A 17896-nucleotide genomic window follows, 5' to 3' on the forward strand; every position below is an offset into this window, starting at 1 on the left:
GGGCGGGGCCTTACCCCCCCCCCCGCCGTTAGCCGTGGCTGGGGTTCATCTGATTGGAAAACAGGAGCGTGGCTCCCGTGGCCCGACTCCCCCACCCACTCTCCTGGTGTGGGTCAGAGGAAGAAGCGAGGTCCCTGAGGCTGCACCCAAGTGAGGGCCCGCTGTCCTCCCCCTGCTCTCAGAGCGATGTCCTTGGGGGTAAGTTTATCTCCTGGCCTCAGGGAGCAGTGCCTCCTCCCCACCCTCAGTAACTGCGGGCTCAAAGTGAGGTCACAGGAGAGCGGGAGAGTGCTGGGACAGAACCACTGCTCCCATCCCTGGTGCAGATCTGCGTGTTCACAGAGCACAGGGACGTGGGACCCATGGGGGGCTGCCACACAGGGTAGGGGTCATGGCTCTCGGGATAAGGCTCAGCAAGGAGGGGCACCCACACACCATGAAGAGCGGCCCTCGGTGCAGCAGGGCCCAAGGGGATTAAAAAGGTAGAGGAAGTCGTAGGCGCCAGAGAGGACGGTCCAGTCTGTGGTGAGCACAGGGCAGGGCCTCCCCTGACGGGCAGGGCCTCCCCTGACGGGCAGGCAGGCTGGGACGCTCGGCACACCACCCTGCTGGGCACGAGGGGTCACTCAGCCCTGGAGGTGACAGATCCTGTGCCCATCCTCCACCCAGACCCCAGGAGCATCGAGGGAGCATCGCGACAGCCATGTGGCTGTTTTGTGTCAGGGTGTCGCCGTATCGATATGGCCGAGAAGCCGAAGGGGAGCCCGGGGCACGTGACAGAGAGCAGGAGAGGTGACCTCACTGGGTAGCCGCCGCTCTCGGGTAATGCCAGCAGTCCCACAGACGAAGAACCTAATCGGTCCCCCCAGAACCAGAGCCGACCTGCCCAGCACAGAGCCCCGTAACTCAGACGACTCCATTGGGATCCAGCCTTATCTTAAAATCCCACCTGAGACAGGGCCACCACATGTTGGCAACCAAACTGCATCGTGACCATGAAGGGGCCAGTCACGTTCCAGCCTCAGCAATGACGCTGACGTTCCAGAGGAGATCCGAGGCACAGAGAGGCTGAGAAGCCCTCTGCAGGTCACACAGCAAATGCACGGCAGAGCTGGAGGCCAGGCCAGGTCAGCCAGGCCGTGCTCCCTCCATGGCAGCGGCCTCCTGGCCCTCATGTTCCTGCAAAGGGCAGGGGACTTGCTGTCCCCAAAGGGCCTCACAGGTCAGGAATTCGAGGTTTCCAGCTGTATCCCAGCGGTGGCACGAGTCAAGAGTGAGGACCAAGGATCTCCTCCAGCCTGCTGGCCAGGAGCTGGTAATTTCTACCCACATTAAACCGAGGCGTGAAGTTCCATCCCTTGTTCCACACAAAGTCTTCCCAGCAGTTTTTAAAATCTGAGACAAAGGAGGGGGACAGCAGTCAGGCCCCCCAGCCATTCTCCTCGACCCTCCAGGACCTCCTCCTCCCAGGGCCAGTTCCCCCGGAGGATCCCGCTAAGACCAGGAGGGCTGAGTTCTGGGCAGGCTTCCCTGGGTCCTGCCCCCTCTGCCAGCATCAGTGAGCTGCCACCCCTCACCCTGCACCTCCCCCAGTCCTGACGTCCCCCCAGTGCTCACCTTGGGGGGACATGATTGCCACCCGGGCCCCTTCCTCACAGAGTCTGCGAAGCCCATTCCTGAATTTTTGGTCCCAGAAGTAGTAGAGTCGGGCGGTGAGGATGGTCAGGCTCACGTTCCGGTGCGCGGCCAGGAAGTCGGCCACCTGTTTTGCACAGTTAGGGCAGGGGCTCCAGGACAAGTACCAGGTGACCTGAAAGTCCTTGTTGGGGCACAGCATGTTACTCTGGAACCACGAGAGAAAGCGCAATTCTGCGTGGCAGGTAGGATGCACCTGGGAGGGGAGGAGAGGGCAGGGGCAGAGGTCAGGGCCGGGCGGGGACAGGGAGCAGCCCAGGAACTTCTGATCAGGGGCTTCTCTCCTCTCAGTCCCTCTTCTCCCGTGGTGGGCTCAGTGTCCCTCTCCCCTGCGCTCTTCCACATCCATTCTACAGCCCCTGAGCCTGCTCTGGATGGGTCCTCGGGGCTCAGGCCTGTCCTTGCCTGCTGAGAGGGCAGGAGCAGCTCTGTCCCATCAGGAAGCCACTGCCACCGGGGGCCCCTGAGCATGGAGACGTGGCTCAGGTGATGGGGTCATGTGGCAAGTGTGACACCCACAGCTCATGTCAGAGACGACAGGAGAGATGGCGGTACACCTCACGCAGAGCTGTGTGTGGTGCGGTCAGCCTCCCAGACTGCAGTGACAGGGACGCTGTCTGAGAATGTGTCTCTGGGTGGTGTCGGTGTGCAGACACGCAGAGTGCACCTGCACGCTCGGATGGTGCAGCCCACGGCTCCCCTAGGCCATTCGGCATTGACCTGGGACCACAGTTACACGTGCGATCCGACCTGCCTGCCTGGGAGTCTGACGTCACCAGCATTTGTCAGGGTTCTGTTTTGTTTTGTTTTCTGTTTTTACCATAGGGTGCTTTTGCTCTCTGGAAAGAGAGAGACAGAGGGAAAGGGAGAAATCACATGTCTTAGGGATTTGGGGCATGCACACACAGGTGCCCGGCGTCATTTTCAAGCTGCAGAGTCCGAGACTCGAATCGCATTCGGAACTGTGGGAGTCCAGGGCCTTAACTACCACGTCATCTGCTAGCCCACATCTGTCAGCTTTTTAACCCACAGGTAATAGGATCGTTTACCCGACACACTGGCTCCTCCGGTGTCTATCAGATAGCACCTCCCTGGAGCGAGCCTGCTCAGCCCACATCGGCTACTGCCCCTGAACACACACGTCTCCAGCCTGAGTGGAGGAGGTAGGAGCGTGGGGGACACTGGTGGGGCAGTGTGGCTGGGAGGGGGCTGCAGGTGGGGCCCTGCTCTGACAATGGCTGCTGCTGGTCACTGCTGCCCTGTGGCAGCCCAGGGTGCCCTACATGGGGCTGGGCAGTCAGGGGAGGTTCAGCAGGGTGTGACGACTTGTCCTTGACTGAGGGCCCAGGGCTATGACCAGGGTGGCCCTCCCAGCTCAGCAGGTACAGGGCCAGGGGAGGAGCTGGTGCTCAGACCCCAGCCCTCTGAGGTGACTGTCCTGGGACTCGCTGGACACAGAGCTCGGTGATGGGACCACGGGGAGTGACCACGGTGGGGTCAGGTGGTGGATCCTACATGAGGCCTTTTGTGATCCCCCCAAAGCAGATGCCACACAGTCAAGCGGGTATGTCAGGGGCTAAGGACGGGGGTAACACGGTGGGAAGGGAATGCGGAACTCAGAGGCTGCCATGTCGCACTTTCCCTGTGACGTCTGCGGCCTCCCTGGGGTGGCGCCTGCCTGCTCGGGAGACCGGGACTGCAAAGGTTAAGAAGGGCCCTATGGAACCACTCACAGGGTAACATCCATCAGAATGAAATAACTACCTATATATATCCTGAGACTCATGAGAAACAAAAATGAGAAAACAGATAAAATGTAGCAAGCTGGGGGGCGGGCAGGTGGCCTGGTGGTAAGGGCGCTGGACTCTCACGTGGCCGACCGTGGTGCGAGTCCCAGACCTGGGCTTGCTTTCTCACTTTCTCTGTCTCTCTCACTCTGTCCCTCGAAAGAAAGAAAAGAAAGAAAGAAAGTTAAATGAAATAATTATTTAAAAAAAAAAAAAAGGTAGCAAGCTGGAAGGGGCCTTTGGGCACATGAAAGGATCTGAAACAGAATAAAGGGGACCCCGGGAAGGAGCGGCCTGCTTGCCCCCCTTGATGCTGGTGCATTCTGCCTGGGCCATCTCTCTCTCAGGAGGCCTGGGCCGAGCGGCTCGCTTCCTGCCCTTCGATTCCTTTTGTGATGGGAAACACAGACCTCGTGCTTCTCACTGGCTCATACCTGGTTTCTCCAGACGCCCCTGGCCAGGGACACGGTGCCCGGCCGCTCCTCTCTGTCCACTCGGTAGCACAGGAAGGTGGTGTTCCGACGCGAGGCATAGAGTCGGTTTTGAAAGTGAAAGTAAAATGTCTTCCGGAATAACCGCTCCATCGGGTATCTGGGCACATGAGATCGGGAAATGCAGGGGCGCTCCTGGAGCAGGTCCAGGCTGTGGTCCCCAAGCACGGCTCCCTGGTACCCCACCCACCTTCATTTCTGCCACCTTCCCAGGAATGGGTCGGCAACGTGGGGCGGCTTTTCCCTATCGGCCCGGCTCTGGACCTTCTGGTGGAACGCCCGCACACTGCCAGTACCTGCCCGCCCATTCCCCGGTCCACTGGACAAATGGAGGAGAAGGCCTCTCCAGCCCAAACGATAGCTCTTAACCTCCGGTCCGGTCACGCCTGACCGCGTGTGAATGTTGCTTTCGAAGTATGCTTTTTAAGGACACAGAGGTACCGTTTTGACAGGGTCTTGCCCAGTCGTGGTTCTTGAGCCCTAGTCTCCCAGGTCGTCAGGACCACAGCCAGGGTGGCCTTGCCCTCTGTCCTTGGGGGCAAGTTTACCTCCTGGCCTCAGGGAGCAGTGCCTCCTCCCCACCCTCAGTAACTGCGGCTCAAAGTGAGGTCACAGGAGAGCGGGAGAGTGCAGGGACAGAACCACTGCTCCCCATCCCTGGTGCAGATCTGCGTGTTCACAGAGCACAGGGACGTGGGCCCCATGGGGTCTGGCACACAGGGCAGGGGTCGCCAGGGTTGCATGTCTCTTGGGACGAGGCCCAGCCAGAAAGGGCACGCACAGAGCGTGGAAGAGTGGCCCCTCTGTGCAGCAGGGCCCAACTGAATTGCAAAGGGCAAGAGAAAGTCTTTGTTGCCAGAGGGAGGAAGTGGTCCAGGCCTGCTGGGAGCACAAGGGAGGGGCCTTCCTGGTGGAGGTGCTGGGGCCCTAAGCACCTCAGGGGGTAGACTGGACACAGCTCTGAGTTTCCAAGGAGCCTTTCCCAGCTGCTCCCCCATACTCCTACTTTCAGACATCCCACCCAGCTCCCAGGCTCTGGGGTGGTGTGGAAGGCCGCATATCAGATCTGGCACATGAACTGTCCCTTTTGTTCCCTTGCCCTAACATGGCTGGCTGCTTCTGTAACCCTGCTTGCTCTTCCCATAAGAAAATAGCTTGTGCTAGCCATACAGAAAACCGTATCCAGGACCATCCTGTACCTGCCACTGTCTTTGCTAACTAGCTCCAAACCCTTTTGTTTAACAATGTAACTGCTTGCATGGAAACCCCACTCCCCTCAGATGTGGGGACAGACTCCCGAGTAGCTGCAGGGACGGGGAGGGAGAGCGAGGCCACACACGTCTGCTATCCCCATTCCTTCCCACGGAGACTTAGCCCTGCGTGGGAGTGGCAGGTGGGTGTGGCCCCGATGTCCCCTCGCTCCTGCGTGTCCCCCTCCCGCCCACGTCTGTCCACTTGCAGCTGCACCAGTCCAGGCTGAGCCCTGGCCTCCTCTCGTCACTGTGTCAGGAGCCTGGACCCTGTCCTGAGCGTCCTCCCGGCTCTTCCCTTGCGCCAGGACCTCCCTTCCTGGCTCACGTGAGGGTCCAAGCTGCCCTTGGTCTGGCCTGCCTGAATCCGGCTCTCTGCTCTTCCTGCTGCTCGTCCCCAACTCAGGTCACGTCCAGCCTCACATACCCGCCCTCCCGGTCCTTCTAGCATCTTCAGTAAATGTCACTCACACATGGAGCGTTTTCTGGCTCTGTCTCCATCACTGCCCTGAGCTGGATCTCACCCAGGCTTCACCTCTGGGCGGGATGGGGCGTAGGGACACAGGAGGGGGTGGGTATTGGGGGGAAGCTGTCACACCTGGGGCTGCAGGGTGTCAGGGCCAGGTCAGGAATCCCTAGAGCAGATGTCAGGATCTGGGCAGAACACTGGTAGCCTTTAAGGAAGAGCAAAGGCATTCCCGCGACTCATGCCTGCACTGCAAGGCCAGCAGAGGTGGAGAGAAGCTGCACCAGCCAGAGCGGGCCAGGGAGACAGAGGAGGCTAGTTCAGAACTGCAAGACACCGATGTCCACACTTCAGCTGATAGCACAACACCCCGCTTGGCAATCTGCCGCCACCCGCCCTTTGCACTATAAAAGCATAAACTTAGGAACGGCTCAGGGCTGCGGCTATCTCCATCAGAGACGCGGGGCCACCCGCTCCCTGCTTTTCTCTGTGTGTCTGTCTTCTTTCTAGTCCACCGCCGCTCCCACTCAGGCTCACGACTTCCTGAGCGAGGCTCGATGGAAGGGCATACACAGGGCAGGGACCTGGGTGCCTCCAGATGCCCCGCCCATAGAGGGCTTCAGCATTGCCACGGCCGAACTCTGAGCCCAAATCCACACGTGAAAACTCCACCCCAGGACTGAGCATGAACATCTCAGAGCCCAGGATTTCACAGGGGCAATAAAGTAAAGACGAGGCCCGCAGGTGGGCCCTACTCCAGTCCCACTGGCATCCAGACATGAGAAGAGGGCGCAGGGTGAGGGCCTGTGAGGACAGCGAGCAGGTGACCCCTTCAGCAGAGACAGTCTGGGAAGAGACCGTCTGCAGGCACAGCCATGGACTTCCAGGCCCCAGAACTGGAGAAAATCACCCCCTGGATTTAAGCACCTGGTCGTGGCGTAGCGTCAGGGCAGCCCTGGCACCTGATGGCCTTTTCCTTCAGAGACGCTCACTCTGCTCACTCGTCTGCCGTCAGGGCCTCTCACAGCGTCTGTCACACACATGCACGCGCACACACACATGCAGTCCTGCCCTCTGCGGTGCTGCTCCCTAACATGCGGGTGCTCAGGTGTGAAGGAAGGACCCAGGTGAGGCGCCTCCCAGGTAGGAGAGAGGGGGCCTTGGGGCGGATGGGGGTGCTCTGAAGGAGGAAAGGGGCCCCTGACAGAAGGGGCTGGGAGGGCAGGGGAGAGGGCACGCCAGGGCAGGCCCAGGGCAGGCACCCAGGGCAGGATGGAGCTCAGGGTGGGGACAGGGCCGTGGGCTGCCGTGAGGCCTCACCTGAGGATCTCCTGCAGGGTGATGCGCAGGGACTGATAATTTTCAACCATGTTGTCCCAAGGCCTGAAGTCCCTTCCCTCGTTGAACACAAAGCCTTCCCAGCAGTTTTCAAAATCTGAGACAAGGAGAGAACACAGTTGGGGCCCCAGAACTTTCTCCTTGAGCCTTGAGGTTCTCCTCTGAGGGCCGGGTCTCATGGATCACACTAAAATCAGGTGGGCTGAGTCCTGGGCAGGCTCCCCTAAGTCCCACACCCTCTCCCAGAGCTCCCAAGACTCCTCCTCCCAACCCTAATTCTACCCCTTGCTCACCTTTGGGGGACATGATGGCCACCCGGGCCCCTTTCTCAAACAGTCTGTGAAGCCCATCCCTGAATTCTGGGTCCCAGAAGTAGTAGAGTCGGGCGGAGAAGATGGTCAGGCTCACGTTTCGGTGCACGGCCAGGAAGTCGGCCACCTGCTTTGCACATGCAGGGCAGGGGCTCCAGGACAAGTACCAGGTGACCTGGAAGTCCTTGTCAAGGGACAGGAAGTTTTTTTGGAACCACAAGAGAAAGTGAGATTCTGCATGGTAGGAAGACCAGACCTGGGAGGGGAGGAGAGGTCAGGAGAGAGCAGGGGCAGGGGTCAGGGCAGGGACCAGGGAGCAGCCCAGGACGTTCTGATCAAGGGCTTCTCTCCTCTCAGTCCCTCCCCTCCCCTGGAGGCTTGGCCTCCCCCTCCCCCCAAGCTCATCCATGAAGTCTCGCGTGCGTTCCCGGCATCCATTCTACAGCCCCTGAGCCTGCTCTGGCCGGGCCCTCAGACTCAGGCGTGTCCCTGCCTGCTGCGTGCTGGGAGGGCACAGACCCTGACCCATCATGGAGCGGCTGCCACGTGGGGCCACAGAGCATGGAAACGTGGCTCAGGTGGATGGGGTCGTGTGGCGAGTGTGACACCCACGGCTCATGTCAGAGACGACAGGAGAGACGGTGCGGTGCACACCGCCTCGTGCAGACCCACATGAAGTGCTGTCAGCCTGCCTGACTGCACAGTGACGGGGACACTGTCTGAGAAACATGTCACCAAGTGATGCTGTCTGTGTGCAGACATGCAGAGCGCACCTACACACTCGGATGGTGTGGCCCGCAGCACATCTAGGCTATTCGGTATTGACCTGGGACCATGGTCACGTATGACAGCCTGATGGACCCGGTTGTGGGGTCCATGACCGTGTGATGAGATACTGTCAGACATACTGGACTAAAATACATTATGGGAACAAATGTCACCAGTGTCCGTCAGCTACTTAACCTACAGGTAGTGGAATCACCCGGCTCACTGGCTCCTACGGTGTCACTCCGACAGCACCACCCTGGCGCGGTCCTGCTCAGTCCATGGTGCTCCCGGCCCCAGACACACTCTGCTCATCTCCAGCTTGGGTGGAGAAGGCGGGAGTGTGGGAGACACGCGAGACTTCATGGATGAGGGGCTGCAAGTGGTCATTGCTCTGGCAATGGCTGATGGTGGTCACAGCTGCCCTAGTGGCTGCCCAGGGCGGCTCACCCAGCCCAGCAGGTGCAGGTGCAGGTGCTCGGCCCCCAGCCCTCCACAGGTGCTCTTTCTCTGGACTCGCTGGATGCAAAGCTCGGTGACGGGGCCACGGTAAGTGACCTCGGTGGGGCAGGAATTGGCTTTTACATGAAGCCTTTCATGATCCCTCCAAAGGGATCCGGTGCCCAGACAGTCCAGCAGGAACATCAAGAGCGGAGGACGGCAGAAAACGTGGTGGGAGGAAAATGTAGAATTCAGAGCCCGCCCTGTGGCCCTTTCCCTGTGACTTCTGCGTCCTCCCGGGGAAGCTCCTGCCTGCGGTGTGAGGACACTCTGGCTCTCACCTGGTGTGTGAAGACCCCGCTGACCAGGGGCACCGTGCCATGCCGCTCAACTTTGTCCACTCGGCAGCACAGGAAGGTGGTGTTCCGACCAGAAGCAAAGAGTAGGTTTTGAAAGTGAAAGTAAAATGTTTTTCGAAATAACAGCTTCATCAGGTGTCTGGGCACAAGAGAGAGATCGGACTGAGGGGCGCTCCTGGAGCGGGTCCAGGCTGCTGTCCCTGAGCACAGCTCCCTGGACCCCGGGTGCTATGTCCACCCCCTCTTATTCCACAGCTCTGAGAATTTCTGTTGCCTTTCCCAACAAAAGAGAGGAAGAGGAGGGGATGATGCCTAGGGGCAGCAGGGAGGGGTGACCTCTCACCTCTCACCAGCTCTGGTCCTTCCCATGGACCCACCACCACACACACCACACTCAGTGTCCTGCCCTCACCCCTCCCTGCCGCCCAGACCCTGTGGCCACCACGGCCATCTAGCAGATGAGCAGGCAGAGGCAGTGGGGGACCTGCCATGTCACGGCTGGAGTCTGAGGGGGCTGGTCCCCTGTACAGCGTGGCTGGGGTGCATCTGATGGGAAAACAGGAGCGTGGCTCCCGTGGCCCGACTCCCCCACCCACTCTCCTGGTGTGGGTCAGAGGAAGAAGCGAGGTCCCTGAGGCTGCACCCAAGTGAGGGCCCGCTGTCCTCCCCCTGCTCTCAGAGCGATGTCCTTGGGGGTAAGTTTATCTCCTGGCCTCAGGGAGCAGTGCCTCCTCCCCACCCTCAGTAACTGCGGGCTCAAAGTGAGGTCACAGGAGAGCGGGAGAGTGCTGGGACAGAACCACTGCTCCCCATCCCTGGTGCAGATCTGCGTGTTCACAGAGCACAGGGACGTGGGACCCACGGGGGCTGCCACACAGGGCAGGGGTCGCCAGGGTCTTGTCTCTCTCTGGGTGAGGCCCAGCACGGAGGGGCACCCAGGACTGGGGGTGGGGTCAGCAGTGGGAGCAGAGAGGGAGGGGAGTGGGTGCTGCAGGGGCCCAGGGAGGGGGAACTCAGGGCTGGGATGGACTGGAGTGGCTGGAGTGGGCGGAGCAGGGGCCTGAGGGCACAGACCCAGCAGGACCCAAGAGGGGACAGCAGGGGGCCCAGCGGTGGGGTGGGGTGTCAGCATATGTACCTACCAAGTCCTGCTGCAGCTCCCTGCAGGCTTGTCCTGGCTTGTCTTTGTCCCAGGCCTGAGCTTCTGTTTCCTGCTTTCAGGACCCTGTCTGGGCCAGCCCCTTATTGGGGGATGGACTCTCAGGCCTTGAGCACAGGCCCCGCCTTCTTCCTGCTTAGGGGTGGGAGGACCTCAGGGTGCAGGAGCTTCTTCAGGCTCAACCCCCTCTCTCCTGGCCCTCCCACATCCCTGACCTGGGAAGTCCCTGCAGGCTTTTCTCAGCCCTGAGGTTTGTCTTGGGGCTCAGGCTGCAGTTCCTCTTTCCTGTAGGTGCCCCTTATCTGTGAGAGACCTTCCAGGGCTCTGTGATTGGAGGCCCTGCCTGCCTCCTCCTCCTAGTCCCTGGATAGGAGGGCCCACCTTCCCTGCTCTCTGGCTGGGCACAGCAGGCCTCTGATGGAGCCTGGTCCCTGGGTGCAGCAGCCTGGGGAACTGCAAAGGGAGAGGCAAAGTCGTTGCCAGAGGGAGATGCCCAGACCTGCTGAGGGCACAGGGCAGGGGCCTCCCTGGTGGATGGGGCAGGCAGGGGCCCTCTGCCCACCACCCCTCCCAGCCACATCTGGGCCCAGAGCTCAGCTCCTGCCTGGTGAGGGAGAAGGCTTTGAGCCTCTGGGGGAGGGATCCTGGGCTCTGGGTGAGGATTCCTGGCATAACAGCAGTGGGTTTTCTGTGCTGAGTTCTAAATCTTAGCATCTACTTTGCACAAGTCCCCTCAGCTGCCCAAGGTGGTGGAGATGCTCAGACACTCTGACGGGACTGAGGGGCTCAGGCTCAGAGACAGCCCGGCCGCTGCTGAGGACAGTCAGCTGTACGTGGCAGGGCTGAAGCGGGGCCTCACCGGGGCTTGACCGGGACTTGCCCAGGACCTCCACTGCCCCCTCTCAGGCCAGTCAGTGGAGGTGCCTGACATCTAAGGGGTGAGGTTTGTTGCTCACACAGACCCTGAGGGCTGTGGTGTGGACGAAGGCAGTGTGAGCACTCGTTAATGCTCAGCCCTCGATCACCCAGGTCCATCCAAGCAAACTCATGGGCTGTGGAGAATGAAGGTCCTTCATGTGCCTCACATCCTTCTGGAATCACGTCCTCCATCAGGGTTTCTTCCTGGAGGAGAAGCCATGTTTCCAGGGGCCTGAACACTCTAGCCACGCCTGAGCAGAGCCCTGAAGTGAGGACGGTGCGTGGGGGTTAGGAGAGTACCCATCCCTGCCTGCGCCACCATCTGGGCCTCACCCAGCTCAGAGAGAAGGCGGTGGTCTCAGGTCAGCCCTGAGGCCCAGGAGTGCAGGGCTGCGGAAGAACAACCTGCCCCAGAGCAGGCTGGAACAGGAACAGGGCCGGGGACCTCAGCCTGCCTCAGCATTCTTTTTGGGTTCTGTAACTTTCACCTCAAAAATATTCAAAAGACAGAGAGCACCAACCCGTCCCCAACCCCTTCACATAAACAAAACCATAAATTAAAGTCTGCACATAAGCTTAGTGATTGGATTCACATCCCACAGGTTTATAGTGGTGTAAGAAATGTTTGGAACCCATGGATAGTTTTTCTTCATAATATGCATTGTCCATGACCTTTGAAGACCCCTCGTATCTGAGCTCTTTCCTCTTTTCCTTCGCTTTGTCTATGCTTGGCTCCTTCCCCACCGCTCTCCACAGGTCTTTCAAGTAATCCTAATATTGGGTGTGGAAGTTCACCCTATCATCCTAGTGTTTGACATTGCACTGGGCCTTTCTAGACGGACATGACTTTAGGGACAGGTGTTCATGCTCTGTGAGAGCCCTGCTGTCAGTGTAGATCAGTTCCAGGAAGAGACATCTCTGTGACTCTGAGATTCCTGTCTGTCAGTGTGGTCTACACCTTAATTCATGCAGACCTTTTATGTTTTTAATGAGTCTTGCACTTTTTATTTTTAGAGGTTTTTGCCTTAGAGCATGTGCGCTCATCAGAAAGAGAACAGAGACTGTGAGTTGGAAAGTGAGAAATCACTTCCCATGGGGAAATGACCATACTGCAATCCCTGCTCCCCCATTCTCCTCCCCGGACCTTGGACATGCATGCATGTGTGCCCAACATGGTTTTCTAGCCGCCAGGGTTGAACCGCATCTGGCCATGTGGGAGTTCAGTGATGTGACTGCTTTGCCACCTGCTGGCCCCAGTATTGCACTTTTTCTAACAGCTTTTCTTAGACTTGTTTCCAGTGAAGTCCCTGGGAGTCCCCAACCTCTGTTTGGAACTGGGCAACACTGCAGAGGTGTGTGGGGAGATCAAATGAAACATCATCTGCATTTGCAGCCACTCCCCATTGCTCTGGCCTCATCACCTCAGCTCTGCCTCTTGTTAGGTCAGCGGTATTAAAGACTCACATTGCAATGTGTCAAAACCCCAGTGTTAGCTCACCAGCCCCATCATTCCAGCTTGACTTTGAATGCAGTTGCATTCTTTATTTCTGTTCATCTTTTTTTTTTTTTTTTTTTTTTTTTAATTTGACCAGACAGGGACAGTGAGAAAGAGAGAGAGAAAGAGAAAGCGAAGACAGTCAGCTGTACATGGCAGGGCTGAAGCGGGGCCTCACCGGGGCTTGACCGGGACTTGCCCAGGACCTCCACTGCCCCCTCTCAGGCCAGACAGAGAAATAGAGACAGAAAGTGAGAAATGCACACCGTAGCCAGGTCCGGGACTCAAACTGTGGTTAGCCAGGTGGGAATCTAGCACCCTTAACCACCATGTCATTTGCCAGCCCTTGAATGCAGTTGCATTCTATTTGCAGGAAAACAATCCCCGGACTCCCAGTGATTCTGCAGTATGGCAAGTTTTATCATTTCGTTATATATTCTAATATAATAGAAATAATGTGCTCAGTGAATGTAATGCACTTGAACCAGCCTGGAGCCATCCCCCCAGCCCCATGGTCCATGGAAAAATCGTCTCCCACAAAACTGGCCCCTGGCACTAAAAAGGTTGGGGACACTGTCATCACCCATTGACCTTTACATGCTGAATTGTTGCTAGTGCTTGAGAACACCGATAATTTTTTTATATTCTTATATAACTTTGAGCTACCACCCTTGCTGAGAACTTGTTTACTAGCTCTAGTAGTTTCTGTTCTTTTCCAAAACTCCTGTATTTTTATTGTGGCCCTGGGGCACTTTCCTGGACTATGGTAGAATATCAAAAAGTGGCCATCATAGGCTTTTTGCATCCTTTTACTTAAAAATATATTTATTTTATTTTATTTATTATTGTTATATTTTAAAATTTTGCTAGAGGGCAAATGAGTTCACCAGAGAAGATAACAGAGAGGTAGGGAGAAAGAAAAAGTGAAAAAGCAGCTTCCAGGTCTAGGACTAGAACTATGGTTGGCCATATGGGACTCCAATTCCTTAACCACCATGTTACCTGCCAGGCCTGTGTCCTATTTTAAATCTGATTCTTTTAAGACAGAGAAATAAAAAATCATAAGTCCAAGAGTCTCTTTTGGGGGGGAGGGGTAGTTTTCTGGTTGTAGGGCACATGTGTTCAAGAGAAAGATAGAAAGTGAGATATCACCCCCCAGGCAGGATGGCCACACTGCAATCAGTTCTCCATTTTCCTCTCAAGATTTTGTGAACACATACACACACACACATGCATCCATCCAATACGTCTTTCAAGCCATCAGGTCCAGGACTTGAGCCACAGTCAGTCACGTGGGAGTCTAGTGCCTTAACCACCACACCATCTGCTGGCCCGATTTTGTTTATTCTTGTTATTGTTTGTGTAACTTATTGATCAGATCATCTTTAAATGCCAACCTGTTACTTTGTAAGTACTTGCATTTAAAACACAATTTTTTCTCTTAAATATTTTAGTAATAGTATACTAGTTTTATGTATTTTTTAAAATAGTTTTTAAAATAATCAATGAGTTCTCCATATACCCAACTTCCACCAGATTTTATCTTTGTAGTGTGAATGATTAAGGAGAGGAAATGGGTTTGTTTCAGTAAATGCTGGAATGGGTTGATCATTCATATCCTGACATGACTGTGTCTAGTGGGGCAAGCATGTTCCACTTGGCTAAATGAATGCGTGCTCTGAGGGGGCGCAGCCATGGATTTGAAAATAAACATAGAAATAAACACACAAAGACATACAAGTAAAGTAAGGAGGGGATTGGGTGGTCTTGACTCCTTGGATGAAGAAAGCAAATGTCCAGAGCTGATTCTAAGTTTACTTTTTTAAAGGGCAGAAAATAGGGGAAGGGGATGTGGAAAGCAAAGCCAGTTGTTTGTAAATTTTCTCTAATCTTCTCAGGCCAAGTCTGATTAACATGTGGCTTCCTTTAACCCAATACTGCTCTGCAGTTTGAGAAACACAAGGCAGCTAGTGTATTCACATGTTAATGGTGTTAATTGCCTTGCATATGACTGCCCATGGAACCACATTTCTGCATGTCTAAAGTTCGCCATGGGGACCAGCAGTTGGTGTAATGGCTGTGTCGCTGGACTCCCACATAGTCGAATAAGGTTCAAGCCCTGGACCCGGTGGCTTAAACTCACGCCAGACATGTGCATGCAAGCCCAAGATCCCGAGAGGAGAATGGAGAAGAGATTGCAGCTTGGCCATACCCCCGGGGTAATGATTTCTTGCTTTCTATCTGTCTGTATCTCTCTGTCTTTCTGGCGAGCACATACACCCTATAGCAAAAACCTCTCAAGAAAAAAAAGGTCACCATGTTTGCTCAGATTTGGGCTGCTCCCTACATCAATATTCATTAGTCTCCTGGGTACCAGGATCGATCAGGGTTCAGCCTTCTTCACATTTCCCAGGAAGCAAATTGAGGATAGGCTCCATCCATTGAGCGCGCCTCCCTCCTCCCTTTTTGGCCTCTCTTCCTGGGGCCCAGTTATTGATCCTGCTAGACCTGAATATCTTGACCATGACCTTCACCTCATGGATTTGGCCTATGGATTGGGGTTGTTTCAAAGTTATGCACTCCACTCCCACATTACCATCACTAGATTAGGGGCTCTGAACCCTAAATGTACTCTGCTGATTCTGTTCATCCATAAACTAACCTTCAGCTGTAACCTTTAAGCAATGTATATACAAACCATTCCTAGTAACAGGGAGTCTGCACTGATCTTTAATTGATTTGTGAATGTTTTGTTCTTATTGTGTAACTCCTGAGTCTATGCTCATGATGACAGGGACCATTTGCTGCCCATTCGTGACCCTGTCAGAAGTGATTTCTCTGTCTCTGTCTCTTTCCTGTCTCATTTTCTCAATCACAAAAAAGATCAATTAATTTTTTTTAAGTTTTTGATACAGGGTTTGTGCTCTCACAAGAGAGAGATAAAGAAAGAGAGAAAGTGAGAAACCACCCCAGGGGTATGACCACACTGCAATCCCTTCTATTCCATTCTCCTCTCAGTATTTTGGCCTCCTGGCTTGATTTTCAAGCTGCTCAGTAGGCCATGTGGGATCCAGTTACCTTAACCAGTATGCTACCTGATGGCTCAAATGAATGAATTTTTATAAAAACATTTAATAAAAAGATACACTGGGCTGGATGTCAGTGAAGGACCAGGGCAGCCTCTCCAGGACAGCAGAGCATGAGCACAAGTGGGCAGAGGACGAAGTGACTTCTCTAAGATGGCAAAGACGCAGAGACAGCCTGATGCTCATGTGGAGCTAGATGCACTGGGCTCAGAGGGCGACTGCTCCTCTGCCTTGAATGGTCATGACTCGGCAGCAGGCAGCACCTGGAGAAAGGCTGGGGGAGAGGACTCACACCTGCTCTTCTTAGGGACAGAGCCTCCAGGGTAGGAGCCAAAGGCCTCAGACCTGCTCTTTCTGGCGAGCACATACACCCTATAGCAAAAACCTCTCAAGAAAAAAAAGGTCACCATGTTTGCTCAGATTTGGGCTGCTCCCTACATCAATATTCATTAGTCTCCTGGGTACCAGGATCGATCAGGGTTCAGCCTTCTTCACATTTCCCAGGAAGCAAATTGAGGATAGGCTCCATCCATTGAGCGCGCCTCCCTCCTCCCTTTTTGGCCTCTCTTCCTGGGGCCCAGTTATTGATCCTGCTAGACCTGAATATCTTGACCATGACCTTCACCTCATGGATTTGGCCTATGGATTGGGGTTGTTTCAAAGTTATGCACTCCACTCCCACATTACCATCACTAGATTAGGGGCTCTGAACCCTAAATGTACTCTGCTGATTCTGTTCATCCATAAACTAACCTTCAGCTGTAACCTTTAAGCAATGTATATACAAACCATTCCTAGTAACAGGGAGTCTGCACTGATCTTTAATTGATTTGTGAATGTTTTGTTCTTATTGTGTAACTCCTGAGTCTATGCTCATGATGACAGGGACCATTTGCTGCCCATTCGTGACCCTGTCAGAAGTGATTTCTCTGTCTCTGTCTCTTTCCTGTCTCATTTTCTCAATCACAAAAAAGATCAATTAATTTTTTTTAAGTTTTTGATACAGGGTTTGTGCTCTCACAAGAGAGAGATAAAGAAAGAGAGAAAGTGAGAAACCACCCCAGGGGTATGACCACACTGCAATCCCTTCTATTCCATTCTCCTCTCAGTATTTTGGCCTCCTGGCTTGATTTTCAAGCTGCTCAGTAGGCCATGTGGGATCCAGTTACCTTAACCAGTATGCTACCTGATGGCTCAAATGAATGAATTTTTATAAAAACATTTAATAAAAAGATACACTGGGCTGGATGTCAGTGAAGGACCAGGGCAGCCTCTCCAGGACAGCAGAGCATGAGCACAAGTGGGCAGAGGACGAAGTGACTTCTCTAAGATGGCAAAGACGCAGAGACAGCCTGATGCTCATGTGGAGCTAGATGCACTGGGCTCAGAGGGCGACTGCTCCTCTGCCTTGAATGGTCATGACTCGGCAGCAGGCAGCACCTGGAGAAAGGCTGGGGGAGAGGACTCACACCTGCTCTTCTTAGGGACAGAGCCTCCAGGGTAGGAGCCAAAGGCCTCAGACCTGCTGGGGCAGAGAGAGGAGGGAAATCAGGGCTGGAGTTAGGGGAGCCTCAGGAGGCAGGGAGAGGCAGGAGAGAACAGTCCCTGGGGAGGAGAGGAGGGGAAGGAGGGGAGAGGGAGGAGGAGGACTCTGGCAGGTGGGAGAAGCCAAGGGTCTGCAGGGAATGAGGAGGGAAGGACTGAGGGGGAAGAGGTGGGAGGACTTAGGGGCAGGGTCTAGGGTTAAAGCAGGAGCTGAGTGACCTGAGCACAGGGAGAAGAGGAAGGACTCCCCAAAAGCCCAGGAAAGATCAGGATGCCCAGAGTGGGGAGGGGGGAGGACAGAGGGGCCACGAGGCGCTCACCCCCAGGATGTCCTCCAGCTGTCCCAGAAGCAGGTCCGCATTTTCACGCAGACCTGCCCAGGGCTCAAAGGCTGCTCCCTGGTGCCTCACGAAGCGCTCCCAGCACAGGGCAAACTCTGCAGGGCAGGGCAGGCGGTCAGCTCCCCAGGCCGGACAGGAGCCCCCCTCACACGGCCCTCCCCGGGCCTGCCCTCAGCCCAGCGTCCTTCCACGTGGGCCCAGAATCTTGTCCCCGGGCCCTACTGTCCTAGCCCAGGCCTCCCTCGTGGCTCCCAGTCACCAGTCCTGCTGGAATCTGCCCCTCCCCCCAGGTCCCTTCCAAGCAGCTGACCCCTGTTAGTCATGACCCTGATGGGGGTCCCAGTGCTGTTCAGGGTCCTCAGCCCCTGGCGATTTTCTGGGTCTTCATGGTTGTAGAGTCGGGCTACAAAAATTCTCAGGCTGACGTTCCCGTGCTGGGCCAGGAATCC

General features: G+C 55.6%; 1 protein-coding gene and 1 long non-coding RNA gene across 4 annotated transcripts in view; both read right to left on the reverse strand.

Annotated features, from left to right (window-relative positions):
- Window positions 1–708: 708 nt before the first annotated feature.
- LOC102486589 (DNA dC->dU-editing enzyme APOBEC-3F) overlaps window positions 709–17896 on the reverse strand; it is a 47612-nt gene continuing 30424 nt past the window's right edge. Inside the window, exons 1-7 of one of the 3 annotated variants that reach the window (XM_006150777.2) lie at window positions 10046–10178; window positions 8886–9042; window positions 7321–7594; window positions 7010–7124; window positions 3917–4073; window positions 1618–1891; window positions 709–1395 (exon numbers count right to left, since the gene is read on the reverse strand). In XM_006150777.2, the coding sequence (XP_006150839.1) occupies window positions 1268–1395; window positions 1618–1891; window positions 3917–4073; window positions 7010–7124; window positions 7321–7594; window positions 8886–9035 (1098 nt within the window). In that variant the 5' untranslated portion in view covers window positions 9036–9042; window positions 10046–10178 and the 3' untranslated portion in view covers window positions 709–1267. Of the gene's footprint in view, window positions 1396–1617; window positions 1892–3916; window positions 4074–7009; window positions 7125–7320; window positions 7595–8553; window positions 9043–10045; window positions 10179–17896 lie in introns of those variants that run through there. The other 2 variants (XM_006150776.3, XM_006150778.3) reach the window with 2 other exon arrangements.
- Window positions 16765–17896, reverse strand: LOC102486306 (uncharacterized). The gene is made up of 3 exons (XR_334874.3): window positions 17758–17896; window positions 17427–17542; window positions 16765–17083 (listed from the first exon to the last, which is right to left on the reverse strand). It is a non-coding gene; the product is annotated as an uncharacterized LOC102486306 (long non-coding RNA).

The sequence above is a fragment of the Tupaia chinensis genome, unplaced genomic scaffold, assembly GCF_000334495.1.
Source record: "Tupaia chinensis unplaced genomic scaffold, TupChi_1.0 Scaffold000294_5, whole genome shotgun sequence".
NCBI classification, from domain to species: domain Eukaryota; kingdom Metazoa; phylum Chordata; class Mammalia; order Scandentia; family Tupaiidae; genus Tupaia; species Tupaia belangeri.